Genomic DNA, 21,682 nt, shown 5'->3' with positions numbered 1-21,682 from the left:
AGGGACTAAACCGGACATCTTATGATAACACAGCAGTAAGGCTAATTGGATTACATGTACGTACCCTTCTTTTGTATGGATTCAAATTTGAGTCTTTCTCGGTTTTTATGGAATAAATTTCGCTTCTCGTGAGGCGTAAATGATATATTAACCTTAGTGGTAAATGTACTTTACTCAACACTTCTTTCAGTAACAAAAACCTGACATCGGGAAACAGAAATCGGATTATTTAACACAAGTTATGAATACAATATTGGTTCTGGATACATATTCAAATAAAATGCGGCCACTTGTGAGGGGTACATTTTATGATTTTGCACTAATATGCTGGCCGCTGGTCGCGTTAGCTGGGTGGCCTTTCGCGAGGGGTACTTTTGAACACAAACTCGTCGGTGCCAACAGATTCTGGCCGTAAGGAGTGGGTGGCCGCTGGTCAGGGGGGCCGTTCAAGAGGGGGACTACTGTATTTGGTTTACGCATTTTCAGTATATCCCTCTCCCAAAAAAATTAATAATTTGTTTTCTCATTTTTATTAACATCCTAATTATTTTTCAGACTGTATTCTAGAAAAGATGGCTTCTATGTAACTACAGCATAAGAGTACACTTGCCCGTAGACTTGCATGCACTTTCCTAACAGTATTATGTTCTATTTATAGCAGCTGCTCTATTTCCAAGAAACATGCTGGTTTCTACTTTGAAACATTTGACCTCAGTAGAAAAGAAACCTTGAATTAGCTCATTTTACTAACTCCAATATTAAGGTAACTTCATTTTTACAGCAGAACTAAATTGTGGACACGAATTTTATAAATGCAGAGTCAGTGATTATGATGACAAAAACTTGTACCCTGTCTGCGTAAGAGACTTTGACTACGAAAAGGGCAAGGTCAGAGTGCTCTTCTTTCATTTCCAGAATTAGCAGTAGATTCCACAAGAGAAAACATTTTTATTTGCTTATTAATGCTTTGAATAAACATAAGTTGGCAGAACTGTATGGGGTTTACAAATGCACATTCCCACTTCACTTACAAATTAAAATTTTGATGTTACTAAGAAAATTAAGTTAGTGACCCCTTTTAGAGAAAAAGAAGTATACAGATACTTTCCTTAGTTTGAAAAAATTGCTGAAATTTTAAATGGCCAAGGGAGCATTAGACTCAGTTATTACAGTGCGCTTTTTGGCAAAGCCCGAGACATCTATGCATCCCTTTAGTACAGCAGAGTGCTGACTATGATCTGGTGAAGGAATGCATCTTAAAGGGTATGAGTTAGTCCCTGAGGCTTATCGGCAAAAATTCAGGAACTATAAAAAAAAAGCTGGACAAACTCTTGTCAACTTTGCAAGAGGGAAAGAGCAGTTATTTGATTTGTGGTGCTTAGTCAAGAAAGTTGATCAAGAATATGAAAATCTCAGATAACTCATATTACATGAAGAGTTCAAGAACTGTGCCATAGTGACATTAAGACTTATCTTGATGAGCATAAGGTCAAAACATTGGAAAATGTTGCTCATACTGCTGATGAGTGTTCCTTACCTCATAAAGTTTCTTTTGTAAGCAAATCTTCCACTCAGCAGTCTTCTGGTAGAAAAGTATTTCAGCCTAATACAAGCCCTTCTAAATTTCAGTCTGGTATAACTGCTAGAAATCAAGTTTCTGATAAGAATGATCACAAATCCTTATCTCTTCCTATGTGTACCTTTTGCAAGAAGAAGGGACACATTATCTCTCATTGCTTCAAATTGAAAAATTAGCAACAGAATCAAGGCAGACTAGCAGTCACTAGAGATATGGCTATGAAAGCTCTTGAGAATGATGTTAATAAGGAAAGTATTCCTTTAGCTGACACATGTATTGGTCAGGCTTTTGATGAGGTCACTTTAACTCCTTGTTTGGATCAATCAGAGGGTATTGATCACAGTGATCCTCTTTTAACTACCATATTCTCTTTATTCTAATCAGGGTGACAAACGACAATCACTTGTCGTCGAACAGGAAGAAGATCCTGATATCTCCTGTTTGTTTCAAAGGGCTATTAGTGAAACTGAAGCCACAGAAGTACCTGTTTGTTATGTCATTATATTCTCTGTATCTTTGGAACAAAGTTGTGTCAGGATATAGTAAAATATGTAAATATCAACATGAAATAAAATTTTGGAGGTAGATTACATGGGTCGTGTTCTTACAATACTCACTAAGCCTCAGTGAAATGGTTAGCTGTTAAGTTATGTAATCTAGTTGAGGCAGTTTTGGCCTCTTGTGGAAAGTTTGTTAGACTTCTATATTGAGGCATACTTTGGTTTTGTTTTATCTATCTTACATAGTAATAAGCAAGGCATTATTTCTATATTCATTTTGTATGTTAAGCAGTACTTTAAATAAAATTTTGATAATTCTTCCCATCATAGGTGCTCTAGCATCAGACATACTTTTGTTAGTTTTTATGGATGTGTTTGTTCTTGAATTTTGTGTGTTCTAGATAAAAATTTCAAAAGAGCAAGTTTTAATGACACTGTAGTTAATTTTAAATTACAGGTTTGAATTCTTCCCTTTGGAATTTATTATACATAAAAATTTTGAACATTTTCTTTTTTCACAGTCTACGGGTCATTTTGCTGGAGAGAGCAAAGGAAGTTCGTGCTGCCACTTTGAGGGTTATAAAACATTTTTTAATGGATGAAGAAACTGTGGCTGTGGTGCTAGACCTTCACATTGATTTTCTCATTGCAAGGTAAACTTGTTACATTGATGCATACATTTACACTTATTTATAGTTCATGTTATCAGTATCAAATTGGATAGCAGTCTCTGTAGTTCCTTGGTTTTCGTAAGTCTTGTTTTACAATAGTCAATGAGTGTGGTTTTAGATCCCATTCAGTTGGTTCAGTTTTATTTCATCATTGCTACCATAATTTATTTCATTTCATTTTAGTTTTAGGTTAGTCTGGCTCAACATACCAATCACATTGGCTTCACTGTGCATGTCTGTACATTTGTCTGACTATATACCAATCACAGTGACCTCACTGTGCATGTCTGTACCAGAGATTCCAAAATCCCTGAATTTGCTAGATGTATCTGGTAAATCAAATGTTTTGATTTGATCATCACATACTGAGAGAAACCAGGCGTCAGTCAAAGGAGTTCTCAAATATCATTTTGTCTTTGATTTTCTATTCACTAAACTGCCAATAAACACCTTAACAAGGTTACTAGGTCTAGTTTACAGATTGTTTCTGTATTGGACAATCAGAAAAGATGTTACTGACTATGCTAACTTCCAAGGTAAACTAAGTCTGGTTTACACGTTGTTTCTTTGTCACACAATCAGTAGAGGTGTCACTGACTAAGCTTATTTTGTCATTATGTTTTACCAATTGTTTCAAGAATGTGTTATATCCACAGAATTTAAGACAAAGGTGTGAAAGCTTATCTCCTGGGATTACAAAATACTCCATAATTTAATGATTATCCAATGGCCAGTTTTAAAAACAGTACAGTGGAATAAAATACTGTTGTTGGATGAAATTCTAAAGTTTATTTTTATGAAAGAAAATTATTTTTTAATAATCAGTTTTGGAGGAAGCCAGTTAATCCTGGAAAAATAATGATGACAATTAAATAGCAGTAATTCTCAAATGAAAAATATTCATTTTTTGGTACATTTAATAATGAGGGTTATGTGTTTCCTAGTTATATCTCCTTTGACTGTTTTTCTGTTAAATTTCACAAATATATGATTGCCACATTAAATTTTGGAATTTTTTTCTTCAGTCAAAACCTTGAGAATTTTGGGGTCTCTTTTCTATTTTTCTATATGTATGTCCTCGCTTAGATTGACCTGAACATTTACGTTTTTACTTTCCTTTCACTTTTGTACCATTTATTAAGGGGCCCCGAGTGGCCGAGTGGTCTAAAGCATCCTCCGTTACGGATCACTGCCATCTCACCTCTGTCTGCGTGAGTTCGAGTCTCAGCCTTGGCTAATGTTGGTACATGAGAAAGCCTGCCAGTAGCTTCTCGTGGGTCAGTGGTTCTTCCCGGGGTTTTCCAGGCTTCTTCCTCCACCAATTATACTGGAAGCCATGTATAGCCTATCTTGTGCTGAAAAATGGCATTAAACCCTACAACATCAAAATTGGACAAATTCATATCTCTTCTTGTATATTCAATTTTTTTACCAAATATAAAATATATAATTTTTTAAATAATACCTGTCACACTGTCATACAAGGCAGCTCATTTCTGCTGCTACTTTTCCAACCATCCAGCAAATGAAATGCTGTGACTGACTCTCTCTCTCTCTCACATGAGGTAGGGATGTGTTATTCAGTGTCGGTGTACACATTGTCAAACAGGATTAGATCTGGAAATATTCTGTACATATTGTTGAGAAGTCTTTTGATCTGACTCAGAGGTCTTGCTAAGATTTTACAACTAGGAGTCCAGGACTCCTATTTTGGTAAAAATATGAGTCCCACCAGCAAAAGTTGCAGTTTCCTCCCATAAGCATATTGGCATACCTGAAGTGACTAAATGTCCAGATGAGAAGAACCAGTGGTTGTCATTGAGTTTAATTTTCCAAATTCTTTACACCACTGACATATAGCTCTTGTTTGCCCATTAGAATCAGACTGAATTTTGTCAGTTCAAGGAGAGGCCTTATTCCAAACACTAAGCCAGGCATCACACACTTTCTTACACTTGAAGACTGTTCCATCTAAACTATCAGTTCTAGTAACTTTAGCACTCTTCTAAATCTCATTACAGTCTTCATCAATTTGCCCTTTAACTCAAAAATACTTACCCAAATTTGCAAACTGCATTTTGTCTAAGTCTTGACATGTCTTGATTTCGAGGTCATATGCATCACTTATTTGGCTACACTAGGAAATGCACAAGATCATGAAAGCTAAAGTTGTGCTCTTGATGTACTCCTACAATGACCTCATGTACATCTCTGTTTCTTTCTGCCTCTGAATTCAGTCATTGTAGATATCAGCACATTTAACCACCACTCAGCAGCTAGTATAAGTCTTTGAGCTTGCTGCCCATCTATTGGGTCATGTTCTTTTGATGTACTCTTATAATGACAACATGTACATCTGGGGGCCTTTCAGCCACTGAATTCTTTCATGGTAAAGATCAGCATATCTAAAATGATCAACTCATTTTCCCCACTGGGCAGGCGGTTGAAGCAGAACTGGCAAGCCATTTAATATGCCACCCAGCTATTGTGTGTGTACGGAGAACTCCTGCGTAAGTGGTTTTCTGCATCCCAGAAGAAGAAAAAATTATATCAAAATATGCGTGATTAAGTGTTTCAGAGACTTCTCCTGACTGTAAAACAAGAGTTGTGAGAACTACCAGTAAGATACAAGTGTCCAAATTTACCTCATTGTGTTGTGGACTCGTTTGTGAGGACCGATAGAATGATTTACTGAACAGGTAACATTCGACCCATTAATCGTCAGCAGTATCAGCACAGGTTTGGGGAGCTGATTTATGAGATTTTTGGTGGTTGGGAAACACTGACAGCAGAAAGCATGTGATCATTATATTCATTACTTTTATATAGGAAATTTGTTGCAGAGAAATTAGAATGGCTATTGAGAACAGGTGACCTTTATGTAAAGGTGACATACATGCCAACCATTACTTTTTTGGCATAATCATTATGCTTTTTTCACAGATTTATGTCTTACCCATAAATGTATTCAGTTTACATGTTTTTGGTATATCCTCCCCCTGAAAAATTAATAATTTGTTTTCTCATTTTTATTAACATCCCATTAATCTTTCAGACCGTATTCTAGAAAAAGATGGCTTCTATGTAACTACGACATAAGAGTACGCTTGTCCATAGACTTGCATGCACTTTGCTAACAGTCTTATGTTCTATTTATAGCAGCTGCCCTATATCCAAGAAACATGCCTGTTTCTACTTTCAAACTTTTGACCCAGGTTTCTATTTATAGCAGCTTAGTTATTAGAGAACAGACTGGTTGTCTAATTTTAAATCTTTGCTCACAGATTCTTTGTTCTAATTCATGTCTGGTACAGAAGCTGTCTGTAGGTATTTGGCGCTAAAAGTCAGGTCAGATTTATTCTAGTCGATGCATGTGTTAGAGCAAAAGTGTTTTTCAAATAATTTCACAGATGGATTGGAAAAAGATGAAAACCGATTCAAGATGAATGCATGAATTACACAATACAGTGTTCCATTTTAGGGCAGCTTCACGCACATTGCAGGCTGTGTGGAAAGGATTTTAATTTTGGCCATGGTGGTAAAACAAAAACCTTGAATTAGCTCGTTTTACCAATTCTAGTACTTAGGTAACTTCTTTTTTACAGTGGAACTAAATTGTGGACATGAATTTTATAAATGCAGAGGCGTTATTTATCAAGTTCTTAATAGAACACGGGCTACTTCTAGCAGTAGAAGACTACGTTAGTCCTTTGTTCAAACGAATGTTACCTGATTCCAAAATTGCAGAAAATATGCATGTGCAAGAACAAAATTATCTAATATTGTTAGGTGTTTAGCAGAAGATGATTCACTTAAAATTGCAGAAGCCATGAAAATTGTGCTGTTTAGTATTGCACCATACAGGAGCAGTGACTATGATGACAAAATGTTGTACAGAACTGTATGGGGTTTTCAGCTGATGATGCATCAGTGATGACTGGAATTCATAAAGGAGTTGCATTCTATATTTTGAAAAATGTCTCCATCAGTGTATATATCAGGTTGTCCGTCATATGATGCATCTTGCTGCAGGAAAGGGTGCCAGTTAGGAGAACTCCTGAAGTATCAAGTTGGCATTCTACCTGACAATGTACTTCATGCAGACAGAGTTGATGTGCAGTGGCACCTTATTTCCCAGCTAAAAAAAACTCAATAACTGGAAGAAATATATTTCCTTTTCTTTGTCAGGTTATAAAAGGAATATTGGTCCTTTACCATTCTAATGCTGACTGAGTGATTGTTTGGTATTGTTAACAAAAATAAAACTGAATTCAGATCCAGGCTCCGTAACCCAGCACTTAATGCTCTTCTGGTGTGCAAAACATTCATAATCTCAGCTGGTACAAAGTGTTTTGAAATGCTGTATGAGAGACTTTTGCTTTTTAAAGCTCAAAGTGCTATATATGAAAATTTGAAGCAGTAATTGATGTTAAAAGACCAGAGGGGTAATAAATCATTTTGTACATATGTTCATTGAATTTTATTAAGTTGTATATGGATTACTCATTTTCTGCTTGGATTACTCTTTTTGTCCACTTGCATTACACTTTTTCCTCACCAGACGTTGGCATGTATGAGGTGATCGTTGGAACAGGTTTGACCATATCCATTGCTTTGGAAATACTTGATGTGAGCAAATGCCAGTGACTTTTAAGACAAGCTTCTAATTGTCAGTTGCCATTGGTGTTTATGTTTTTTAAATGAATCACTGCCTGAAGCTTGCAGTTTTGGTGATAACTAGTGCCAAAAGAGACAATAGGCATAGCAAACATAAAAATGGTGACAAAATATTTACATAGTTGGTGTAGACTGGTTAGAGTTGATTTGTGCTGTATATTTAAATTTTCCATTGTTTCTTATTCATTAAAAAATAAGCATAATGGATTTAAAAGAAATAATCTGATGGTGGCACTTTTACATATTTATTCAGTGTATCCCCCAAGGGTTGTAAAACTGAGGGTTAAAAAAAAACTTGGTGTCAGAACTGGGGGTCAAATAAAAAATGAGGGGGTCAAAAATGTACTGATAAATTTTTGTCTGGCTCATACTTTTTCAGTTTGAAATAGGATATTGCAATTTGCACAACATACTCTATCTCTCTCTCTCTCGCTAAACATACAAATAAAGCATCATGCACAATTAACAAACAAATGCATTGTCCATTTAAAGAATAATTTTATTAGTTCATTTTTCTATTAAAGTCATACTTTTAACAGTCTCCTTATAATCTTTTTGAAGCAATATTATAGACCAACACATTAGATACAAGCCAATACAAAAAGCCTAATAAATCTTTTTAACCAAATGGCAGTTAATTTACTGCCTGTCATAAAATGTGTACTATCATCAGTTTCATTGTACTTCGTCCTAGAACAAATTTATCCAAAAATCAAGGAGGCTAATGATTCATCTTCTTTCTGATAAGTTACACTTGAACTTTAAGATCTTTCTTTTTTGCAGCAAAGTTAAAGACCAACAAAATCTGCAATGACCCCCTGACTGTGTAATCCAAATATTCGCATTTGTCTCGGCAAGTTTACTGATTTCTTTGTTGTGAAAGAATGTCGTGGGTTATAATGTGTTCTCCAGATATCTTGTGGCAAACACAGGCAGATTTTTTAAGATTCTTAAACCCTTCACGAAGGATTATTCACTTGCAGTCTTCGCATTCATGTGATCAGAAGTCACACCAGTAATCCAAATGGATGTGCCGTATTCCAGTCATGGGAATTATTTTCTCTATTTTTCATTGAAGTTAGATCCACACTTACTCTTTTGTGTTCTGCTTCTTTCACTTTCTTCGCTAATGATTCTTAGTGCACGACATTTTAATCTGGAGATCACTTTCTAGTGCAACAAGCATTGAGGTTAAACATCAAGATGACATCTTGCTGAGCTCAATGGAAATCACATGTGAGCTCACGAGATTATGGGGAAGCTACTCTGTCATAACATTGCCAATGTTAGTCTGGTTCCTTATTTCGTATGTTCCCTGCGTTGCACTCCACTATACGGATAGAGGTGCGCAACACAGGGAGTAAACAAAGCATGGAACCAGTAAATGCCTTTACTTGAAGTATACACGACACCACCCCTCGTCCAATGCATTGGATATTAAATAAATCCTGATCGCATTATGCGAATCCTTTGCATAAAAATAAATGCACTGCAACAAAATGTGTGCTTCAGTTTTCTCCATTAGGGAATGATAGTTACAGTAGGATGTTATATAGAGTTTTTTCCTAAAGTGGCTTAGTTATGACAAGCGGATTTGCATTCCTTGATATAGCCAGCTGTTGCCTTCTTTTCTTTTGATAGAAAGGAGCACCATTTTAATTGGAAAGAGGTGTTCCAACTAAAATCTCCCCACCTCCTCATGATGCAAAACCAACAAGGATAAGAGAGAGATTTAGTATCTCCCTCAGTAGTAGAACTAGAAGTGAGTTGAAGAGTTGATCCTAGCAAGGCCATTCATTACCCTGTTGCAGATTTTTGTTTGTAATTTGTTATTCAACTTTATGGTGATCCTAGTTTTTAATTTGCATTTTTCATCAACAGGTCACTGGATATTTGTCTAGATAATGAAGTGGAGCGGATCCATGCTCAGAAACTTGTTCGGAAAATCATTAATTTGGTGCCTCATTTGGTTCCTTGTTCCCTGGTGTATCCCTTAGTGTCCATAGGGAATGATGGAGCTGCAGAAAGGGATCGGATGGTTAGAATCTCCATGGCAACAATATGTGAGCTGGGTATGTGTTTAATAAAAAGTTTCAAGTTTTTTTAAACTATACATTGATAATTCAATTCTTACAGCTTGTACCATGATGATCAGCTCAACCACTTAGAAGAAATCACTCACTGTATAATAACACAGCAGAAGCACCTTATATACTTGCATATAAGCCCGTTCTTGTATAAGCTGACCCCCAAACTGAACAGGTATAAACACTAAAAAGTGCATGACCCACAACTCCGAGACATCTCAAGATGCAAGAGGTAGGTTCTAAATGCATTTATTTAGACAAACTTATATTAACAAAAATTACATGTATACTTATCTTGAGGTTGGTGTGCATGATTATTAAAAGGAAATGGTATAACTTGTTTGAAAAGTTATTTAATTTTTTGTTTTCTTATTGTTTCTGCCTAATTTAGTTTTGTGTATGATTGGATCAAATGATGACAAGACTTTTGCAATTGCCAGTTGCTGTAACACTACCTCTCCCTTCTGACTCGATTATTGTTTGTTTATGGATTATTGCATTGGACATTTTATATCAGTGCACCTAACTAATTAAAATGTAATCCAAGTATGACAATGTAATGAACAACAATGCGATTTGATTCAGGGCTTGCAATTAGGCTAATGAATGTATTTACATTATGGCGCCACCACATGTACATTGTAAGTTTGGTTATGTGCTGAATTGAGTACATCCCTTGGAGTCAAATCATGGGCACCAATGTGCTAAACTATTATGTAATCTCCAAAATTCAGTAATGAAGTTTCAGAAATAATGCTTCAAAAATTATGCTAATACCATAAAAGCTTTTGATGTAAGCAACCGTACACCATACCTGTCAACAGTCAGTCTGGGAGGGGGAAAAAAAACTCCAGATTTTTGGGCTCACTCCATGCCTACCTCCCGATTTCATAATATCTTTGATTTTTGCAGAAAACTCCCAATTATTACATTATGTCTTCAATTTTTATTTCTTCTAAACAAGAAAAGTCCTACATGTTCTGTTGTATGACCTGTGAATTATTGTTGTGACGAAATAATTACTGGAAAGAATTCGCTTCTTCATGAAATAGAATGTTAGGTTTAAACATTATTCACATAAATTAATGATTTTTGTTACCTCTACAGTAATGCAAAAAAATAAAATAAACCAGAACAATAAAGAAACCACAACACTAAAATTGTCTGCAATTAATTTCAGTCCCAAGAATGATCACTACGAATGCTGTAACTCCATATGCTATAACACCATTTCCATGAAAGAAACTTACATGAGTGAACACCTAGCATTTTTATACCATATATACCAATGTTAATTACCATCGTTAAATTAAAAGAAGGAATGAAAATACGTACCATGCAGCAAATGTGTCATCAAAAAACTAATTCAGAATACATGTTTTATAGTAAACAATACTTAATGCTTTTCGAGTTGACAATAAAGGAATAAGGTCAGAGATACGAGGGGAAAAAAGTTGCCACATGTATGGTACCATGAAGCTGCCTATTTAGGTACCTTCAGTTCAACAGAATTGGGAATCATTTATTTGTCAATCGATTTCTGGTACTGGCATAACACACAATAGTGTAGAACATGGTTTCTTTGAATTATGATGGAGGGCTTGTCATTTTCACAAAATATTTGCATCAATGAGGATTAACTTTTAATTAGTCACGCTGGCTTTCTGGCTTGTTTGTTCAAGACTAATCTTTAGCTGTTGTGCAGTTCGGCCACAGCTGACCAGAATATGAAAATAGGGCACGTCACAGGATGAAACTTCAAGTCTTTTTTGCGAATTTCATGCATATTTTACCAGGAATATTGATTAATATTTAGTGAAAACAAGGCTTTAAAAATGCCACGAATAACCTCCCAATTTTAGGTCCCAATCTCTATTTTTTTATTCACTCTCCCTTCTTGGCTTTTGAAAAGTTCATATGTTTGCCTTACACCCTGTTTTACAAAACTACGGTGATCATGCTAATATTATGGAATAAAAGGCAATTACGCATCAATGTACTGGTATAGTTGCAAGTCATTTTCAGGGTTTTAATGATTAACTGGCTTGTATTGCTGTTGCAAACAAAAGACAAATTCGCTGACTATCAACATAAGAGATGCTGAAAGATCAAGCTTTCCATTGTGTGGAAGTTATGTTTGTTCAGCCAAAACACAAAACTAAAATTGATTGATGTTGATCTTAGTTGATCTGTATGAGAATTTTAGTCTTTATTATTACCACTCTTCGTGAACATGTAAATTATGCTTTTTATGTTCCTTGTACAATTAAATGTGCATACCTTTTTAAAAAAATATTACCTCAAGTTGTAGCATCGCTTATAACCTTGAAAATTAGTAACTCGTGAGCACGTGATTCAACGTAAATGAAACAGCTATTAAGGACTAGCTGAAATGTTATCTGGAAGAATGCAATTTGGTCGAAACAATGAATAAAGCAAAATCGGCATCTAATATGTTTGGGAATAAATAAGGATTTTAAGTGATGCTATGCACGATTTGCTCTGCATAGGTACTGACCATTATAGAGTAATCTCAACCAGCCTGCAAATTAAGAAGTCTGTATTTACCTTTATTTAATTTTGTATTGGAGAAATCAGAAAATATGCATATACAGAATAATAACAAAATCAATCATAGTACTTTATAGCAGTTTAATAATTGTTAAGTCACCAAAAGATTTTTTTTTTACATGTCTATGCCTTAGGACACAAAAAGTTATTTTTTTTGTGTCCCAAGATTTACAACCATTAAAGTAGTCACCAAAAAGACCTAAAAACTGTAAAGATTAGACATTGTCCCACAGATACCACCCCCAAGACCTTTATTTTTTCCTAGATTATTCGGCTTATACGCGAGTATGTACAGTAACTTGTTAATATTTTATGGGGAGGCAACTCCAGCTCCAATAGGGTATTGATTGTATAATGACAACTGAAGAGTGCAGGGTAACCCAAGATAATATTATATGCAGTACATATATTAGTATTAGTAATCAATGCAGTACTCCAAAAGTTGATGGCAAGCAAGCACCGAAATCGAATCATTAATTTTTGTATCATTAATCACTGTACCAACTTTCACTGAATTTTATATTCTTGAGATGAGAGCAACATCAGAATCCTTTCTGTTTGTAAATTAGATATTGGCAATAAAGTAGTCTTTGAGGTGGCAGAAACTGGAAAACCTAGGATAAATTGATGGTCAATGGAAGCTAGTTGATGTTTTCAGTAATACCTGGAATTTTTTAGCAGGCATTTTTGGATTGTACCACACTGAAATTGGCAGGTTAATATCACAATCAACAGAAGTGTGATGCTGTTGTCAGTGAACAACAGGTGCCTTCAGAGTAATGAAGATGAGCATGTACTGATAAAAATAGTATTGTGTGAAAAACACTTATAAGATGCACGTCATTAGTCATGTCATTTCTGTTCAAAGGTAACAGCAGTCAGAATTCTTCATAGTAAGCAGTGAAACAATAATAATAATAATCGGAAAGTTATTAAAGTGACAGAGGCAGATTTCTTGTAAAAGCAGTTGCCATTTGGTAAGGTTAAAAAGTATGTGGCAGCAATTTGCTACATGCTACATTGTTTAATTTTAATACTGGACAACAATGATCTCACCTTGGAGGATTGGTGCCAGATTTCATCATTCATCAGTTTTTGTATATATTCATTTATAAGTAGAGTCCAACTGCAAGCTGCACAGGTCAGATCTGATGTTGCCTAATGTACTGGCAGATTTTTGTTCATGCAGTTTGTTTGGAATAACCATTAGCTCAGCAGTCAGTACCCTTTGCATCAAGTTTAAATGTGTATGGATTTTTCCTCAGATTCCCGAGGTTATTAAAAAAACAAGGGAATATGAATGCTATCTAACCATGATTGTTCTACAGAAAGGGAGAAATTATTGTTCATTGACCTCTTCCAGATTTTGTGGTGGAGATTCCCAAACAAATCCTGCCTTCTTTTTTCTAGCTCATACAACTGTTTATTGCTCAAACAAGTACAAAAAAAGCAAAATCGGTTGATATATTAATTTGCTTGGTAGAGCTGGATTGTGAGATATAGATGTTCTAAACATGATGTAGTTGGGTAAATAATATTGGATTTTTCAGTTTTTTTAATAGGAGCTGCATCCACCCATCTTCCTTTCATTTGTACATATTGCTGGCTACATCAACATGATTTCCCATTTTGTATTTTACAGCTTATCATAACCCTGAGCTAGTCTCACAGTGTGGTGGAATCAGTATGATCCTGCGAAAGGTGCTAGACTGTCATCAGTATCCTCGTATAAATGAGTCCCTCGTCTGTACTATTCTTCATCTTCTCAACCATCCTAGGACCAGGCATCTCATCAGATTTAACACTGATCTTGAGGTAGGCTTTGTATACTTTGTTAATGTCCTATATTCATAACAGTGTCCAACCTTATATATTGAGATGTGCATTATATACACACAACAGCAACATAGACCCTGATCTGCCAGCACATTGTGGAAAGTTGATGTTGTGCATTTGGGCTTGAATTGGAAACATGCATATGCTGTAGAAATGTCTGAAGGTTATTCCAGAAATTATGGTACTTTGGGGTTCGAAGGCTTAATAATTACTGTTGGTAGTTGTCAGTGTCGTATATGTGACACATATTTGATTTTACCTGTATTGAATGTCACTGGACCTTTTCCCAAAGCTAAAGTTGTCTCATAATGGATATTGTATCACCTATTTCATAAATGTCTATATTGGTTCTTGAATTCCTTTTATATGTGCAGGCTTTTATGTGTAATATAGAAAATTTGTTTATGTTATATACAGCTTGCACTCTGGTCAGATAAATAAAGTTTTCTATACAAGGTTTACTCTGTAGTGTCTAATTTATGAGATGTTACTCTAAGTGATGCTTGAGTGATTTTTGTCTGTAAAGGCAATCACCAACTGGCTTTCCTACAGGTAAGCTGTTGCTAGAATTGATTATTTGCCTTCCAGTCTGTAACCTGCACATACTATAAACTAGAGCTGGGGTTGGCAACCTGTTTGTGCCACTAGCAAGAGAGTAACAGTTAAAATCAAGATTTTTGGCTGTCCTTTGCATGCCACATAAAACCTCTTGATGTGCCACCTTGTGGCATGTGTGCTGTAGGTTGCCTACCCCTGACCTGGAGATTATTTGTTCAAAAACCAGAAAGCTCGCTGCACCAAATGTATATCTGCTCTATTTTGTCTTGCAGATTTAGACCAGTCTGACAACCACTCATCATGTGTAGTTTCTCTATTCATGTCAGACATGCTTATTATGGACAGGAGTCAGTCATAGCTTGGGGGATGAAAACATCTGCCTGCATGCAAGGATTCGAAGCATATCTTTTCTGGGCAGTGAGATGGAGAGTGGCAACAAGAATCAGTTATAGTCTTGCATATCAGAATTATGGACCGGCTATGTGGATCAATATCCCATACCCCATCCCAACCTCAAGAACTGGGCATTGTCATGCCACCCAAGATGGCCATGTTCCTTCACTACCGGACTTGGCCATGTAACTCTGATCACAGTGGGCTGCAACTACAATCTATCATACAGTATTAGCCAACAGAAAATGAACTTGTCCAGTTCCATGACTTGCATGTGATGCCCAGTTTATTGGTGTAAGACTCAAGAATGTGCTTAATGAAACCAGTTATTCATGGATCAGTCTAACCACGTAGTGCTTCTAGGCTCTTCCTGCAGACATTGCCTGGTTTGTAATGGCACTCTCATGGATCAGTTTAACCACATAGTGCTGCTAGGCTCTTCCTGCAGACTATGCCTCATTTTGTAATGGTACTCTCATGGATCAGTCTAACCACATAGTGCTGCTAGGCTCTTCCTGCAGACTATGCCTGGTTTTGTAATGGCACTCTCATGGATCAGTCTAACCACATTGTGCTGCTAGGCTCTTCCTGTGGAAGACATACAGTTTATGTAGACACTCTCATGGATCAATCTTACCTGCATAGTACCTAAAAACACAATGTCCAGAGATGTCTCTTCACCCGCCTTTAAGCCTCTGCCACCCAAGAGACTCTACTTAGTGACACATTAGAAGTAATGGGATCAAACTCGTGAGTGCTGTAAGTGTAGTGGGCCACCATCATTGACATTTGTTTCCAAGTACTTTGCTCATAGTGCAGGAGACATTGACTTCGCTACCTTAAGCAATAAATGATGATACTGGCATTCAAGTTCCTGTGTCATTACTTGCAGTTTCATGACAGTCATCCATATTGCTTATGAAGTCCCCTGCTTTCATTACCAAGAACAGGCTTGTATTCATGAGGAATTAGATATGGGTATTAACTCCTTCTATTCTGGACACTTTATCTCAAGGTCATCGACAGGACCCAGTGTGAGCTCTGAAGTGGTATTTCAAGAATATTGCTCTGTTGCATTTAGGGAGCTCATGCCTCATTTTACATTCAAGGATGGGAAGGATGATACATCAACATAGGCATTTTCAACTTGACTAAGTGTGCTATCTGTCCTGCATATCGGACTAAATCCACACCAATGACTTTGCTCCACATATTGGCTTATGAAGTTAGGACAGTCAGTACTAAATTGGAATGTAGTGAAACTGTTCTCTGTCTTAATCTATGCTGTGGGATGGTGATCAGAGTACAGGTCTCCAGTTCTTATCAGAGAGATCTCATCCTACAAGGCTGTTTGATCTGGATGAACCTTTACCAGTGGTATAAAGGTTACCCTTCCAGATCATTTCATAGCTTCGTTCAGATGAGGTTCATGACTTTTGCTAGATTTGTGGGAGGGAAATGTTTTTCCCATTGAAGCCACTCCCTGACAGATGCAGTCTTTTCCAGTTTTGTTATCAAGAAGCTTTCTCATGTACCTTATGGGACTGGAGATGGCCTTTATGGGGTAAGGGGGTATATCTCCCATTATCTTTTACATATTCTCCTAAGGTACTATAATTGGATAAAATCTTTAAAGAAGAAACCAATTTTTTTTAGTAAAATGTTTCTTTGAGAATACTTACCCAGTCATAATGCACATACACCCTCCCAGTCATCCCATAGTTACATTCACAGAGAGCATGCCTTCCACTCCATTGGTAACTGAGATATTCACAAGATTTGGCATCAATTCCTATATCAAGGGGAGATCACTCTGCCTGACCACCACCACCTAGGTGGGCAGATAACTTGTAGCTTCTTTTAGCTAAAATTCTTATGGGGAAGGACTGGGTTTACAAGATAGTAGTAGTTCTCCTAAGGTATTGTGATTGGGTAAATATTCTTGAAGAAGCATATTTTACTAGAAAAAATTGGTTTCACATATAGTGCAACATATTCCTTTTTTATGATAACCTGCACAACCTATTTAGCATACCAATTGTGGAAGTGTGATTTTAATTCTTCTTTGTACTCTTTATTTATTGTCAAAAGTAGTGGTTGAAGTTGGTCTGTACTTGAAGCTGGTGCAGACAAAAGAGTGATTCCACTGACTTTAAATTTAGTTGACATCTTTGCACTTTGGTGGCATTGGCTTCCTTTGATGTTCAGCACTCAAATGAAACTACAGTGTAAATGATTGATCTTGACTGGTGTTTTATTTGTGCATATAGAGATGGTGATATTGTTTTAGTATTGTTGGCTGCATTGATTTCCATTGATGTTATTAGTGTTTTAGTGTTATTGGCCACATTGATTTCCATTGATGTTATTTGCTCAAATGAAAACACGATATCAGTGTTGAACTTTTTATGCCTTTGCTTTATGCTCATACATGTGGTACTGTTGTTTTAAACACTTAAGTCATTGCATTTTGCATGGGCATAGTTTTATTTATTTGTTTTTTTTTATAAGGTTTAAACAACAAGATTACCTACTAATATTCAATCTTTTACAAGCAAAACCACATATTTAAAATGATGTTTTTGACAAAACCATGGAAATTGAGCCCCATGGAAATGATTGATACCATAGTATATCAGGGTTGACATGTTGTTGGACTACCATAATATAAATGTGCCAGGAGATCTTAATATGTGCCAGCTTTTTCTATTGATAAATGTGACTGAGCAGTGTAAACACTAATCATAGTAATGCCAGTGCATGATGCTAGATGATTTTCAGCTGTATGTTGACTCAGTTTTTTGTTTTACTGTCAAAGAGGTCTGTACTGGATGTGTTGTTAGAAATTCTTCATTTCAGTTGTACTTTTATGTGACCGCAAAGTTCAGATATGCAGTACTATTTCAAACTTTATGAATGTTCATGTGAGTGATTACTGTATGGTGGATATGCAGCCAGGTTGCTTTTTTTTACTGGCAAGTGTAAGTACATAATCAAAAAAGTTTAAAATATAAACTAACAAAAGATTATTTGTACTTTTATATTCAAATTTTAACAGCTAAAAGAATAGGAACGTATTATACCATTAACTCGCATTATGCATTTGAGTTTAGTGTTTTGAAAGACCCCAAGTATAACCAGATTGGCCCCCCTTTTTTCCAGATGACCATCTTTTATTTAGTTTCAGTGAGGGACAGTAAGAGTACCCTAATTTGCTAATGTAATCTGCAACCCTGTTGTCATGATAATAATTTTGCTTCCGCCACAATATTTGTTTGAGTTATTGCCCATTTTATCTTGTAGTTTAACATAATCACATCCAAGAAGAGCTAATAGGATGCTTTATGTCTACCATGCCTCTTTTTTTCCATCTTTTGGCACAAGCTTGTTATTAATATTCCTAATGGGATGCTTTTTGTCTACCATGTCTCTTCTTTCCATCTTGGCACAAGCTTGTTATTAATATTCCTAATGGGATGCTTTTTGTCTACCATGCCTCTTCTTTCCATATTGACACAAGCTTGTTATTAATATTCCTAATGGGATGCTTTTTGTCTACCATGTCTCTTCTTTCCCACTTTTGGCACAAGCTTGTTATTAATATTCCTAATGGGATGCTTTTTGTCTACCATGTCTCTTCTTTCCATCTTGGCACAAGCTTGTTATTAATATTCCTAATGGGATGCTTTTTGTCTACCATGCCTCTTCTTTCCATCTTTTGTCACAAGTTTGTTATTAATATTCCTAATGGGATGCTTTTTGTCTACCATGTCTCTTCTTTCCATCTTGGCACAAGCTTGTTATTAATATTCCTAATGGGATGCTTTTTGTCTACCATGCCTCTTCTTTCCATATTGACACAAGCTTGTTATTAATATTCCTAATGGGATGCTTTTTGTCTACCATGTCTCTTCTTTCCATCTTTTGGCACAAGTTTGTTATTAATATTCCTAAAGGGATGCTTTTTGTCTACCATGCCTCTTCTTTCCCACTTTTGGCACAAGCTTGTTATTAATATTCCTAATGGGATGCTTTTTGTCTACCATGTCTCTTCTTTCCATCTTTTGGCACAAGTTTGTTATTAATATTCCTAAAGGGATGCTTTTTGTCTACCATGCCTCTTCTTTCCCACTTTTGGCACAAGCTTGTTATTAATATTCCTAATGGGATGCTTTTTGTCTACCATGCGTCTTCTTTCCCACTTTTGGCACAAGCTTGTTATTAATATTCCTAATGGGATGCTTTTTGTCTACCATGCCTCTTCTTTCCCACTTTTGGCACAAGCTTGTTATTAATATTCCTAATGGCATGCTTTTTGTCTACCATGCCTCTTCTTTCCATATTGACACAAGCTTGTTATTAATATTCCTAATGGGATGCTTTTTGTCTACCATGTCTCTTCTTTCCATCTTTTGGCACAAGCTTGTTATTAATATTCCTAAAGGGATGCTTTTTGTCTACCATGCCTCTTCTTTCCCACTTTTGGCACAAGCTTGTTATTAATATTCCTAATGGCATGCTTTTTGTCTACCATGCCTCTTCTTTTCATCTTATGGCAGTAGCTTGTTATTAATATTCCTAATGGGATGCTTTTTGTCTACCATGCCTCTTCTTTCCATCTTGGCACAAGTTTGTTATTAATATTCCTAATGGGATGCTTTTTTCTACCATGCCTCTTTTTTCCATCTTATCGCAGTAGCTTGTTATTAATATTCACAATGGGATACTTTTTGTCTACCATGCCTCTTCTTTCCATCTTTTGGCACAAGCTTGTTATTAATATTCCTAATGGTATGCTTTTTGTCTACCGTGCCTCTTCTTTCCATCTTCTTGGCACAAGTTTGTTTTTAATATTCCTAATGGGATGCTTGTCTACCTTGCATATTCTTTACATCTTTTGGCACAAGTTTGTTATTAATATTCCTTCTTAACTACTTGGTGGATTACCATGAAACTTTAACACACAAATTCATCTCTTTGTGTAGTTGGTCCTAAATGAATACTATTCAGTTTGGACATCCAGTATGACAGCAGCCCTCTGGAAAATATTGTTAATGCTGCTTCTACTAAATCGATAGTCATATCAACACGGGATTTTCACTAAAAGACTTTATGTGATGTCTAGTGGCTCCAAAGTAAAAATGGTGGATATTTGACTGGCTTAGCAACCATCTTGAAAGTCTTGTTATTTTGCTACTCCTGAATAGGAAGTCATTTTGAACTTTCACTAAAATACTTTTTTAAACGTTTATCTGGTCCTAAATTGGTCCAACATGGCTTCCATAGCAACCATGTTGTAAATCTTGTTATTGGTACTCCTAAACAGAAAGTCATAATGATGTATGGTTTTCCCCAGAAGACATCATATGGTGTCTACTGATAGTTGATGATAAATAAAAATGATACCAGTCTGATTTCTTATATGGTGGAATCAGTGGCCATTTACACAATCTAGTTATTACTACTTCTCCTGGATCATTGGTCATGTCAACATTGGATTTTCACTTAAAATTTTCATGTCTAGTTGGTCCTAAATGAAAATGGTGTCAGTCTGATCTCCAGTATAGCAGCTGCAGTAGGCATCTTGAAAATCATGGTATTTTTACTCATGCAAAAACCATGTTAACAATTTTGTTATTGCTGCTCCTCCTGGGGTTTTCATTATACTAATTTTTATGGTGTCTAGATATTCCCTAATGAAAATGATGCAAATTGACTGTCATAATTTTATTTCTGCTTCTAGCAAACAGATGGTTATATCGAAATGGTATTTTCACCAATAGACTGCAATAATTAGTCGGTCCTAAATAAAATGGTAGCAATTGTACATCCAATATGGCTGCCATGACAGCTCTCTTATAAATGTTGTTGTCAATACTCTTTCTGAATGGATTTTGATTTTGACACAGGATTTTCACCAAAAGACTTATAATGATGTCTGCTTGGTCCTAAATGAAAATGGTGCCAATTTCTTACCTTATATCATATTTTGGTGAAGTCAGAGTCTAATGATATCATGTAAATGATTAAAGATTTTCTTTTTCAGCAACTTCTGGCACCATTCACTGACTGTCACTTCAGTTATAATGCTGACCAAGGAGACCAGAATAAGTGAGTTACTGATTCACTATCAGATTTAAATATTTGTTCAGTAACAATTGCTTGAATTGTTATTTTATTTTATTTCTCACTGTGTACTGTAAATTTTGTCAGATTTTCAGAGACTTTGCCGAAATAAACTCCTTTTTAGATCAATGTTGCCTCTTAATTTTGCTCTGATAAATACATAAAACTGCCTACATGTTTTGTTCTGAGTCACCAGAAAGAACAAATTCGATAGGGCATAGTGATGCAGCAAGGCCATCAAGCTGTGATGCATTCATAAGCCATATCAAACAAGTTATTTCACCTGACTCTGAAAAAATCACATACAGTTTTATAATTATTACATACCTCCACTTTTATGCTTTTTAAATATTGTCACCTTCCAGTATTAATGAATTGAGTATGCATGTGTGTGTGTTTTTGTTTTGGAATTTAATGTAGCTTTGTTGGTTTTAGTCGTATCACTACAGTGTCTGCAGTATGGCAGTTATAGTGATTTATATAGCACTGGGGCATCATGCTGCATTCATGTGGCATCATGTCCCACCCAGTCACATTATCCTGACACCAGGCCAACTAGCACTAACACTAACCTCTTAATCCTTAGTGCTAAGTGTGGCAGCTGCTAGTACCATGTATATGTCTGAAGTATGAATTGGCCATTGAACCCATTACTTTTAGCTTCCGAGGCAGATGCTCTAACCA

General features: G+C 35.9%; 1 protein-coding gene across 1 annotated transcript in view; it reads left to right on the top strand.

Moving 5' to 3' along the window:
• LOC149806858 (rapamycin-insensitive companion of mTOR-like) overlaps window positions 1–21,682 on the top strand; it is a 154,298-nt gene that overhangs the window by 7,944 nt on the left and 124,672 nt on the right. The window contains exons 4-7 of the mRNA XM_089958719.1: window positions 2,601–2,732; window positions 9,309–9,499; window positions 13,728–13,900; window positions 20,919–20,983. Coding sequence (XP_089814845.1) covers window positions 2,601–2,732; window positions 9,309–9,499; window positions 13,728–13,900; window positions 20,919–20,983 — 561 coding nt within the window. The remainder of the gene's footprint in view (window positions 1–2,600; window positions 2,733–9,308; window positions 9,500–13,727; window positions 13,901–20,918; window positions 20,984–21,682) is intronic.

This window comes from Sinohyriopsis cumingii, chromosome 1, assembly GCF_028554795.1.
Source record: "Sinohyriopsis cumingii isolate HCF-2022 chromosome 1, ASM2855479v2, whole genome shotgun sequence".
Taxonomy (NCBI): Eukaryota; Metazoa; Mollusca; class Bivalvia; order Unionida; family Unionidae; genus Sinohyriopsis; species Sinohyriopsis cumingii.
Note: the sequence above shows the minus strand (reverse complement) of the source record. Positions and strands in the feature narration are given on the sequence as shown.